Consider the following 11884-nt stretch of genomic DNA (forward strand, 5'->3'; position numbering starts at 1 on the left):
CGTTAATTATGTAACTAATATTTCTCCCCCCAAATACTGTTCCAGACGGAGTCTTTCCTAGGCTGTCCCCCTCCATCAGTGGTCCCTATGAATGTTTCCAGGTACCTTTTCAGGGTTGGGATAGCAACATGTGTCATGGGGGAGGGCCCCCCCATCCGCTTCAGAATTTCGCAACATCAGAGCAGCCCAGCTGGGTTGGACCAAAGGCCCATCCAGCCCAGTGTCCTGTCTGCCCACGGTGGCCAAAGCAGGTGCCCTAGAGGGATAGAACAGACCAGGGAATCCTCACGTAATTCCTACCCCCGTCGCCCATTCCCAGCCTCTGACAAACAGGCTAGGGCCACTATCCCTGCCTATCCTGACTCAGCCATTGATGGACCAAATCTCCATGAATTTATCTAGGTCATTTTTGAACCCTAAAGTCCTGGTCGTCACATCCTCCGGCGAGGAGTTCCACAGGTTGACTGTGCACTGTGTGGAAAAAAAACTTCCTTTTGTTTGTTTTAACCTGCTGCCTGTTCATTTCATTGGACGACCCCTAGTCCTTATATTATGGGAACAAGTCAATCACATTTCCTTATTCACTTTTTTAACACCACTCATGATTTTATAGACCTCTCTCCTATCCCCCCTCAGTCTCCGCTTTTCTAAACTGAAAAGTCCCCGTCTTTTTAATCTGTCTTCATATGGGACCTGTTCCAAACCCCTCAGCATTTCTGTTGCCCTTTTCTGAACTTTTTCCAACGCCAAGAGAGATTTTTGGAGACGAGGCGCCCACGTCTGCATGCAGATTCAAGCTGTGGGAGTCCCATGGATTTATACAGAAGCAATAAGATATTCTCTGTCTTATTCTCTATCCTGTTTTTAATTATTCCTATTGTTGTCTGCTTTTTTGACGGCCGCTGCACATGGAGTAGATGTTTGCAGAGAGCTATCCACAGTGACTCCAAGATCTCCCTTGAGTAGCCAAATTAGTCTCCATCCCATCGCATGTCGAGTTGGGATTCTTTTTTCCAATCTGCCGTGTTTTATTTTTTCCATTGTGCCATTCACAATCCCTGAGGGGTGGGACAAGTAACAGCTCCAGGGAAGTACCAGCCCAGGGAGAATTGCATGAACTGCATTAGACCAGATCCCAGAAGCCCAAGAAAACAAAAGCGTTTGGGTATAAAAGCTGGATGTGAACTGCTCAGGGGCTTCAAGGTGCCGCAGGACTCCCCGTTGTTTGTGCCGACACAGACTAGCCTCTGAAAGTTTTCTCCTTGTCCGTTTCCCAGCACAGTTCACAGTGAGGGGTCCTGAGCGCCCTATCGCCGCCTCCCTGGGTGGGGAGGCCGTCCTGTCCTGCCACCTCTCCCCCCGGATGAGCGCCGAGAGCATGGAGGTGAGATGGTCCCGATCCCAGTTCACTGCAGCTGTGCATGTGTACCGCGACGGGCAGGACCAGTTCGGAGAGCAGATGCCGGAGTACCGAGGGAGAACGGAGCTCTTGAAAGACAACATCACCGACGGGAAAGTTTCCCTGAGAATACGCGATGTCCGGCCCTCCGACGAGGGGCAGTACACGTGTTTGTTCCAGTTCAGTGTCTTTTATGAGGATGCTTTATTGGAACTGGAGGTGGCAGGTCAGTAAAATTGTTTCCTAAACTCTTAAAACCCCAACTTATGCTTGAATTGTCCCTGTGTTGAGCGAGAACTTTACTTCATTCTCCCCATTTTACAGATGGGAAACTGAGGCAGGAAGTGGTGATGTGCATTGCCCAAGGCCACTCATCTTGTCAGTGGGCAGAGGCAGGAATAGTCCCCAGGCCTGAGAACACTCAGCTAGGCCCCTCGGTTGCCCCATGGTTGTTCAGCGTCACCCCCTCCCCCCTGCCTTTACTCTCTCTGATAGTTGCTGTGTGGCTAGGAGTTGGCACAGAAACTTGCATATTCACGGTGGGAATTAGTTTATTTACATATTCATGATGGCAATACATTTTAAGCGGCCAGGTGTTGCTTGTTTTGCATTGTAGCTGGATGCACATCGTAACACTGGACTCCCCCGCCACCTGTGTTTCTTCTGCCTGTCGCAATCCCTTCCCCCTCCCACTCTGACAACCCCTCCCAGCCCTGCTGGGTACGAACTATTCGTTCCCTGCACTTCTGCGCTCTGGGATTTTGCCGGAGCTGGGTCCTTCTTGATTCGAGAGCGGTTTGGGCCGGGTGATCCGAGCCACTTGAACCAAACGGGAACACGTGTGTGCAGAGAACAGCCCTGGCGTTAAGAACCCTACGACACCGGCACCTGCCCAGGTTAACTTGATGAGCCCCACTCGCTGACCCACAGTCAGTCCTTAGCTGAACAGGAAATGGCTTTTGCTCACACAGGAAGGATAATGAAGCTGTGGGTGAGCACTGGGCACTGTGGGATTATCACAAGTTCTTTTATTTCTTCTGTAGATTTGGGCTCTGTTCCTGACATCGCGGTGGAGGGACATCAGGACGGAGGGGTCCGGCTGGTGTGTCGATCCTCCGGATGGTTCCCCGAGCCCCAGGTTGAGTGGAGAGATCAGCAGGGGCAGCGCCTGCCATCAGCCTCGGAAAGCAGCTCCCAGGAGGCGGGGGGCCTGTTTGGGACAGAGATTGCCATCGTTTTAACGGAACGGTCCAGCCGGAAAGTGTCCTGCCGGGTCCGGAACCCCCGTCTCAACCAGGAGAGAGAGTCGGCGGTTTCCATAGCAGGTCAGTGCCCGTCCATGGCGCCCGGAGGTAGACAAAGATGCCGGAGACGCTGGCTGAGTATTGACCATTGTGTGTCCTGTTTCTTGGGCTGAGCCTTCAAAGTGCAGAGAACTTCTTGAGAAATTCTGAGCAATAGGAGTTTGCTTTGGATGTGCCTGCGCCATAATTCATAGTCTGGTGACTTAGACCAGGCTTACTGGATGAAGGCAGAGAGCTGTATAAAATCCAGGGCAGACAGTTGAGTTTGTGCTAACTCTCCCGATAGATTAGCCACTTAGGCTAAGTCTAGACTGCAAGTCTCTTTTGAAAGAGGCTTTTTCGAAAGTATCTTTCGAAAAAGAGCATTTAGACGACAACCAGCACTTTCGAAAGAGCACTTTCGAAAAAAGGCATCATTCCTCATAAAACGAGGTTCTCCATGGTCGAAAAAACTGCCACGTCCTTTCAATTTACTGTTGAAAGAACATGGTGGCAGTCTAGACACAGGTAAACATTGGGGACCACTGGTCTAGACACACCCAGGCTACGTCTACACTGGCATGAATTTCCGGAACTGCTTAAAAGGGAATACTATTCCATTTTCAGGTTTTCCGGAAAAGGAGCATCTACCTTGGCAGGCTGCTTTTCCGGAAAAAACCTTTTTCCGGAAAAGTGTCTGTGGCCAATGTAGACGCACTTTTCCGGAAAAGAGCCCCGATTGCCATTTTCGCGATCGGGGCTTTTTTCCGGAAAAGACTACTGGGCTGTCTACACTGGCCCTTTTCCGGAACAGTGTTCCGGAATAAGGACTTATGCCCGAGCGGGAGCAGAATAGTTTTTCCGGAATAGCGGCTGATTTTGTACAGTAGAGCACCGTTGCTTTTCCAGAAATTCAAGGGCCAGTGTAGACAGCTCGCAGCTTATTCCAGAAAAGCGGCTGATTTTCTGGAATAAGTGGCCCAGTGTAGACACAGCCTCAGAGTGCCCTCTGAAAAAGAGCATCTAAACAGCCAAAAGCGCATTGAAAAAATGATCTGCTTTTTTGAAAGGGAGCGTTCACACTGAATGGACGCTCTCTAGCATGTCAGCTGTGATCGCTATGGGCGGAGTGGCCACCAGAGCCCGTGTGCTTTTTCCTCTTCCCTCTTCATCCGAAAGAACTCCTTCTTGCTCATCCACACACGCCTTTCTCCGAAAGAGCGCTTTTGGAAAAAGACTTCTTCCTCATAGAAAGAGGGTTATCAACGTTGGAAAAACCTCTCTGGGTCTTTCAATTTTTTTCCAAAAGAATCCGATTGCAGTGTGGACGAAAGTGAAGTTTTTCTGCAAAAACTGCAGTGTAGACACAGCCTTAGTCACAGCATGACCCTTTCTCTTGCAGAGCTGTTTTTCCTGAGGTTCAAGCCTTGGATGGTGGCCATGGGGGTGACCCTGGCTATTGTGTTTGTTCTCATCCCTCTGGCCAGTTACTGCTCCTGGAGGCAGCACCGAGCGAAAGGTGACGTGAGGAGGGGGTTGGCAGGGGAGTTAGTGAGAGGGATTTAAAAACAAATCCCAAAGTAGAGATATCACGATGAGGGGCTCTGATTCAAAGTCCGGAGGAGCTGCAGGCAGGGGGAGCCGGGCTGAGGGGGAAGAGGGAGCTGAAAGTCTGAACTGAGTTGTGTCAAGTGGTTTCACCCTTCAGCTCTCATGATGAGTCGATACGGGAAGGCTTCCTCAGCCCTGGCTCGCAGTGGTGCTGCTGCAGCTCTGCAGTTTAAATTAGGAGCCAGGAGTGCAGACAGCTTTGAAACCAGACCCCCCCCCCCCCCCCCGCACTGGCTCCTCCTCTCCCCCCCTTGCTGCATCTGACACAGCGGCAGCGAGGTGGGGGCAGTGGGTCATCCAGTACTCGCTGACATCCCCATTTCAAAACTGCCCCAGGGGTGTGAATCCGCAAGTCTTGCTGAAATTACCGGGCACTGGCTGTGGGACCCCCAAGGCAGCTGGGAAAATCCCCCCCCGAGGGTTTTCTCAGCTGAATCTCCAGGTTTCCATGCCCTGGGATTGATTTTGAACCCTGGCGATTCCCCCTTCAGCTTCCATTTTAGCCTGTGAATTCCCATCCTGCACCTCACCCCACGGCCTTGTTCCTGGCTTCACGGGGTTAACACTGGCCAGTTGCGGAGGGCTCCTCTTGTCTCAGGTCAGCTAGCTGGATGGGTCCTGATTTTTGTCCTGTGCTGATTCTTGCGTTGCCCGGGAGGTGCTGGGGTCTGGCTGAGAACGCAGCCCCATCCAAGCTGAATCTAAGGGTTCGGATTTCCCTGCGGGAGGGTCTTTGGGACTCGCGTCCTCTCTACAGGATAACGGGACTCGTTTCCCTGTTTTGTTTCCAGGCAAACTCCAGGCACAGCTTGGTAAGTTCCCTCCCTCCTTCCCCCCCACCACGTGCAGCTCTCGTGTGACTCTGTCTCCCACTCGGGGCGACCCACCCCTCTCTCTGTGTTTGGTTGCAGGGTGGATAAGAATCACCCCACCCCTCATAGTCTGTAAATGGCACATAGGAAAAAATATCCCCAACTAGACATACAATACGATGGGGACTAATTTAGCGACAACTAATCAGGAAAGAGATCTTGGCGTCATCATGACTAGTTCTCTGAAGACGTCCAGGCAGTGCGCAGCGGCAGGCAAAAAAGCAAACAGGATGTTAGGAATCATTAGAAAAGGGAGAGAGAATAAGACGGGGAATAGCTTATTGCCTTTATATAAATCCATGGGAGGCCCACATCTGGAGTACTGCATACAGATGTGGTCTCGTCTCAAAAAAGATATTTTGGGATTAGAAAAGGTTCAGAGAAGGGTAACTAAAATGTGGAGGGGTTTGGAACGGGTCCCCTATGAGGAGAGAACAAAGAGACGGGGACTTTTCAGCTTGGAAAAGAGGAGACTAAGGGGGGATAGGATACAGGTCTATAAAATCATGAGTGGTGTGGAGAAAGTGAATAAGGAAAAGTAATTGACTTGTTCCCGTAATAGAAGAACTAGGGGTCACCCAATGAAACTAATGGGCAGCAGGTTTAAAACAAAGAAAAGGAAGTTCTTCTTCACAAACTGCAGTCAACCTGTGGAACTCCTCGCCGGAGGAGGTTGGGAAGGCTAGGACTATAACAGGGTTTAAAAGAGAACTAGATACATTCACGGAGGTTAGGTTCATTAATGGCTATTAGCCAGGCTGGGTAAGGAATGGTGTCCCCAGCGTCGGGCAGAGGGTGGAGATGGACGGCAGGAGAGAGGTCACTTGATCATTCCCTGTTCTGTTCACTCGCTCTCGGGCACCTGGCCCTGGCCACTGTGGGTAGCCAGGACACTTGGGTCTGACCCCGTCTGGATGTTGTTCTGTTACTTTGTGCTCCTTTCTCCTGGCTTCACGGGGTTAACACTGTCCAGTTGCGGAGGGATCCCCTTAGCCCTGGCCCGGTGGCTGGGTGGGTCCTGATTTTCATCCCCTGCCCAGTCCTGCGCTGCCCGGGAGGTGCTGGGGTCTGGCTGATCACACAGCCCCGTCCAGGCTCAATCTCAGGACTGGCACGTCCCTGCGGGAGGGTCTTCGGGATTCGCTTCCTTTCTGCTGGATAACGGGACTCCTTTCTCTGTTTGGTTTCCAGGCAAACTCAAGGAGGTGCACAGTAAGTTACCTTCCTCTTTCCCCTCGCCCCGCACAGCCCCTGTGTGACTCTGTCTCCCACTCCGGGCGACCCACCCCTCTCTCTGCGTTTGGTTGCAGAGTGGAGAAGAATCACCCCTCCCCTCATGGACGGTAAATGGCACATGGGAAAAAATATCCCCAACTAGACATACAATAGGATGGGGGCTAATTTAGCTACAATTAATCAGGCAAGAGATCTTGGAATCACAGTGGATAGTTCTCTAAGACGTCCACGCAGTGCGAAGCAGCAGGCAAAAAAGCAAACAGGATTTTGGGAGTCATTAAAAAAGGGATTGAGAATATCTTATTGCCGTTATAAAAATCCATGGGACACCCACAGCTTGAATCCTGCGGATAGATGTGGTCTCATCTCAAAAAAGATATTTTGGCCTTAGAAAAGGTTCAGAGAAGGGCAACTAAGATGCTGCGGGGTTTGGAACGGGTCCCATATGAGGAGAGATTAAAGAGACGGGGACTTCTCTGTTTGGAAAAGAAGAGACGAAGGGGGGATAGGATACAGGTCTATAAAATCATGAGTGGTGTGGAGAAAGTGAATAAGGAAAAGTGATTGACTTTTTCCCGTAATGGAAGAACTAGGGGTCACCCAATGAAATGAATGGGCAGCAGGTTTAAAACAAAGAAAAGGGAGTGCTTCATCCAGCGCATTGTCAATCTGTGGAACTCCTCGCCGGAGGAGGTTAGGAAGGCTAGGTCTGTAACAGGGTTTAAAAGAGAACTTAATACACCTGGCATTGGCCACTGTGGGCAGGCAGGACTCTGGGCTAGGGTCTGGCTGAGAATGCAGCCCCGTCCAGGCTCAATCTCAGGACTGGGACTTCCCTGCGGGAGGGTCTTTGGGACTCGCTTCCTTTCTGCAGGATAACGGACTCCTTTCTCTGTTTGGTTTCCAGGCAAACTCCAGGCCGAGCTCGGTAAGTTCCCTCCCCCCTGCCCTTTACAGCCCTTGTGTGACTGTCTTGGGGCGACTCACCCCTCTCTCTGTTCGGTTGCAGGGTGGAGATGCGCCCAGCTCTGCGCAGGTACTGTCCAGCCCCTGGGATTGTAGCCACCCCGGGCAGTTACACAAACGCCAGTGGGGGATGGGAGATCCCGCCTCTGCCCCCGGCCCTGACTCTGTGATTCTCTCCCCAGTGGACGTGATGCTGGATCCAGACACGGCTCATCCCGAACTCGTCCTGTCTGAGGATCGGAAAAGCGTGAGACTCGGAGACACGCGGCAGGATCTGCCCGACACCCCCGAGAGATTTGACCATGCTGTCTGTGTGCTGGGCGCCGAGGGGTTCGCGGGCGGGAGGGGTTACTGGGAGGTGGAGGTGGGGGACAAGCCGAGATGGACTCTGGGGGTTTGTAGGGAATCGGTGAGCAGGAAGGTGGAGATCACACACTCACCTGGGGACGGATACTGGGTCGTGTGGCTGAAGGACGGGGGTTACAAGGCCTTCACCTCCACCCCGACTCCTCTCCCCGTGAGCGCCAGGCCCAGCCGGGTGGGGGTTTTCCTGGACTACGAGGCAGGCAAGGTCTCGTTTTACAATGTGACTGACAGGTCCCGACTCTTCACCTTCACCGACACCTTCTCTGGGACGCTCCGCCCGTATTTCTATCTTGGTCTCCGTCCTGAGGGCACCAACGCGGAGCCTCTGACCATCTGCCCAGTCCTGGCCCAGGCTGGAGGGGATCCCAACACAGCCAGTGGACGCAGTGAGGAGAGAGGAGCTCAGCAGGGAGAGCCGAGAGATTCGTCCGGCCGGGCTGAGGCAGAGGGGAGGGAGGAGGAGACACCTCTCTGCTCCAGCGAGGCTGGGAACACCCCAAGTGGTCCCCGCTAGCGCTGGCCTGGCTCTGCCCAAACTGGCTGGCAGCTCCGCTCTGATCTGCACTCCTGGAGAAATCGAGGCTGTGGAGGTCGATCTTCTGGCGTGTGATTGAGCAGGTCTAGCGAGGACCCTCTCAATCGCTGATGGCTCCTCGTCGGCAGGAAGGGAATTCTCGTGGCTGGAGTCGCGTGTCCGGCATCGATGTTCTCCCCCAGCTGGTCTGAGTCACTCCAGGGTGCTGGGTCCCTCGCGGGCACTTCCTCGGCCTGAGCGGCCCCAGTCGTGTGCGGCGGGTGACGGCCCAACTGGGGAAGGCAGCAAAAGCTCCGCCCCTTCCCTCTGAAGCCACTCCCCTTCCCTGAGACCACGCCCCTTCAACCTTTCCCCCTTCTCAACCCCAGCTGAGGGTCAGGGCTGCTGCAGGGTACAACCCGACCTCCTTTTTGGCCCCAACCTTCCCTGGCCACCGGGGAGCCACGTGGCCGGGCAGTGGAGGCCGTTTCCCTCGCCTGCCTTACCCGCTGCCTGTGGGCCCGCCTTTCGGACTCCACTTGCTGCAGCCGGGAGAGCAAATCCCCTTTGGTGCATAAATTGCTCGTTTCGTCCCCTGGAGGCTCATTCAATTTGCCTCAAGAAGCGAGTCCCACTTTCAGGCTGGGTCCAACTCCATTTTATTGTTTGCAAACAAGTTCGGCCGAGGAGCGCAGTGCTCAAAGCAAGGTCGACCTTGAGCATCGCCTGAGCTGAAACTTTTATAGATTTCACATTCCGTCTGGGCAGCGTGTCGCAACGCGATTGGTCACTGCAAGTTTACTCGGGTTCCCTGGCAGAAAGTTTAGCAGCTTCTAAGGCATGCGCGCTCAGCTAAATGATACGTGCTGTTTCGAGCTTAAGCAATGGAAGGGGAAGAAGCACACTTAGTTTTTACTACACCTTTCTGCCGGGCTCCCTGAGTTTCCTTCTTTTAGCTAGAAATGGAGGCAGAGGTACCGGTCGCACAGTGCCAAGGAAGGAACTGATTGGAGGGGGGATTAATTGGAGGGAGGAGCCCAGTCACAGGCTGGTGGCAGCCTCTTCCCTGAGGTGCGACCCTTCTCTGGGTCCCAGGGGTTGTATTTTTATTTCTCTTGGAGGTTGCGAGGCAGGCGGAGAGAGTGAAATGCTCCGGTGTTTCCCCCAGGCTGGCCTGAGGCCTTGCGGGCGGTTCTGGGCCCCCAGGCGTGGCCGGACTCACGGGCACTCGCAGAGGTGGGACAGAACTGGTCCAGGACTGGCTGGCAAAGCAAAATATGTGTCCCTGAAGCAGAGAGGTGCCTGGGGAAAGCAGGCGGCTGTCCAGAGAGGGCTGCCGGGTACGGCAAAGCCCAGGGGAGAGCCGTGAGGAGTCCTGGGCTGAGTGTAAAAAAGGGAGGGGATGGGGTGGCCAGCCAGGGAACGCTTTGTGAGCCTGAAGCAGGGGAATGGACAACTGTGCCTAGCACTGGTTGGACACCCAAGCAGGCAGAGGCCATGGGAAGTACAGTCTCATGGTCAGTTTCTCCCAGTCCTTGCTGGGGTGCGGGGGAGATTTCTGCAGCAGATGCACTGTGGTGACTGCTCATTGGAGTTAGCTTTAAAGAAAGAATCCAAATAAATCTCGTCCCCCAAACTGTCATAATATCACTGTTTGAGAAGTTTTTTTACAGGCACAAAAACGGGGCGGTGCGATTTGTGCCTCACTTTGCCATGGGACGGCGTAGGAGAAGGCTGTACCTGGGACACGGGTTAATTTAATAAATGCCGCCCCCACCAGCTGTCTGAAACACTTGGCGTTAGCTTTGCCTGGGGACGTGCGTTACAGCCGGGGGTGTACACACCCTGGCTTGGTGGATGAACACAGGGATCAGGGTGAAAAGTCCAGGCGCCCTGGCGGAGAGACACAGGGATGGTTTGGGAGACCCAGCCAGGCTGTGCCCCTTTCAAATGATGCTGGGTCGCATCGATTTCTACCCCTTCGGCCGCAGGAGGCTGGAAATTGCAGCCACGACACATTGAAAAAATGCATTCTGGATTGCAGTCGTATAGACCCGATTTGTCATTTTGCAAACCAATGGAGCGTTCCGTTACATTTCTCGCTTTTCACACATACGCTGGAAACGACACATTTGGGGAAAGTCGGAACATTTCCCCTGCCGTTTTTAAGTGTATAAAAGCTTCAGAGGAGCAGCTGAATTCGTGTGTGACTGGAAAACCCACCAATAGTCTCGCAGCGCTGAGGCAGTGGGCGGTACCCATGACAGCTCATGAGTCCACCACCATGTGCTGTCAGTCTCTACGGTGCTGCAGGACTGGTCGGTGTTTTTCAAGTTTTTAGATGTAGACATAAGACATTCAGGGGACATGCCTCTCTCGGAAAAGCCCCGCCCCGCCCAAACCCCACGGGTTCCCCGCTATAAACGTGTCGGGCCAGGGAGGAAGCGGAGGTTAAAGAGTGGGAGACAGTGAAAGAAAACTTCACAGGGGGAGCCGAGTTGGTCTGCAACAGGAAAAACTTTAAAAACCCAGACTAGTAGCACCTTAGGGTGTGTCTACACTAGCTCGTTAGTTCGAGTTAGGTAGGCAAATGAGGGCAACTGGAGTTGCAAATGAAGCCCAGGATTTAAATATCCCGGGCTTCATTTGCATGTTCCCGGGTGCCTCCAGGCGGGACACTCCCCCCGGGGGAACCAGGGCGTAAAACGGACCCGAACCTTCCCTGGAGCCTGCCAGGACGAAACCCAGGAAGGCGTCTTCGGTCAGTGCAGGTCCCCCCACCCTCTTCAGGAGGGAGCAGCCAGGCCCCCTGGGGACTTCTCCGGTCCGGTTGGCGCGGGGCCCTGGGGTCTAGTCCGGTGGGACTGGGTCCTGTGGGGTTTTCACCCCCCAGCGGCTAAGGCTGGGTCTGGAACTGCTGACTTGGGCCCCGAAGGCCAGCCAGGCCGAGGAGGCCCCGGCTGCCCTGGATTCGGGCTTGTGCTAAGCACGGGGCAGGAGATATCTGGGGGAGGGAGCGATGGGCAGCAACACGGGCACTTAGGGGGTCGCTGCGGCAAAAACCGAGATGCCAAGTAGAGAGGGGAAAGAGCGTTTCCATGGTTAAAGTGTGAACTGGTAAATTTAACCCTGAACTGCCTGGGCTGCTCGGAGCGGGGGTGGGGTCCCTGCTGGCCTGCCCCGGGCAAGTTGGACCCCTGGCGCCAGGGTCCCGCTGGCTGCCCCAGGCTCAGCCCTGCCCGACCCGTCTCCCCCCAGCCGGCTGGGCTCAGACACCGGTGAACTGGCCAGCGCCTCGGTCACCCAACGCTCACTGGTCACAGGCTCCCCTTGCACGTCCCTAGTGCCCGGCCAGGTTAGGGTGTCGCTACCGGTCGCACGTGCGGATGGGGAGCAGGTCCTGGCCCGCTGGGCAACTTCAGCCACCTGGACCTCAGCCCCCACCCTGCCAGAGACCCCCCCTTTCTCGGGTCAGACCCCTCCAGATCCCCCTCCTGCTGCATGGACAGGGCCCGATCCTGCACCCCCTCCCCGCCAGAGTCCCCCCACTTCTTGGGTCAGACTCCTCCATATCCCCCTCCTGCTGCATGGACAGGGCCCGATCCGGCACCTCGTCCCCGCCAGCCAGCCCGCTGCT

General features: G+C 54.4%; 1 protein-coding gene across 4 annotated transcripts in view; it reads left to right on the top strand.

The window, feature by feature from the left end:
• LOC102449337 (butyrophilin subfamily 1 member A1-like) overlaps positions 1 to 10202 on the top strand; it is a 32099-nt gene extending 21897 nt beyond the window's left edge. For 2 of the 4 annotated variants that reach the window (XM_075913609.1, XM_075913610.1), the window contains 8 exons: positions 1278 to 1625; positions 2443 to 2724; positions 4085 to 4201; positions 5085 to 5105; positions 6357 to 6377; positions 7309 to 7329; positions 7411 to 7437; positions 7550 to 10202. In XM_075913609.1, the coding sequence (XP_075769724.1) occupies positions 1278 to 1625; positions 2443 to 2724; positions 4085 to 4201; positions 5085 to 5105; positions 6357 to 6377; positions 7309 to 7329; positions 7411 to 7437; positions 7550 to 8247 (1535 nt within the window). In that variant the 3' untranslated portion in view covers positions 8248 to 10202. The remainder of the gene's footprint in view (positions 1 to 1277; positions 1626 to 2442; positions 2725 to 4084; positions 4202 to 5084; positions 5106 to 6356; positions 6378 to 7308; positions 7330 to 7410; positions 7438 to 7549) is intronic. The other 2 variants (XM_075913611.1, XM_075913615.1) reach the window with 2 other exon arrangements.
• The last annotated feature ends 1682 nt before the right edge of the window (positions 10203 to 11884 follow it).

The sequence above is a fragment of the Pelodiscus sinensis genome, chromosome 32, assembly GCF_049634645.1.
Source record: "Pelodiscus sinensis isolate JC-2024 chromosome 32, ASM4963464v1, whole genome shotgun sequence".
Classification (NCBI taxonomy): domain Eukaryota; kingdom Metazoa; phylum Chordata; order Testudines; family Trionychidae; genus Pelodiscus; species Pelodiscus sinensis.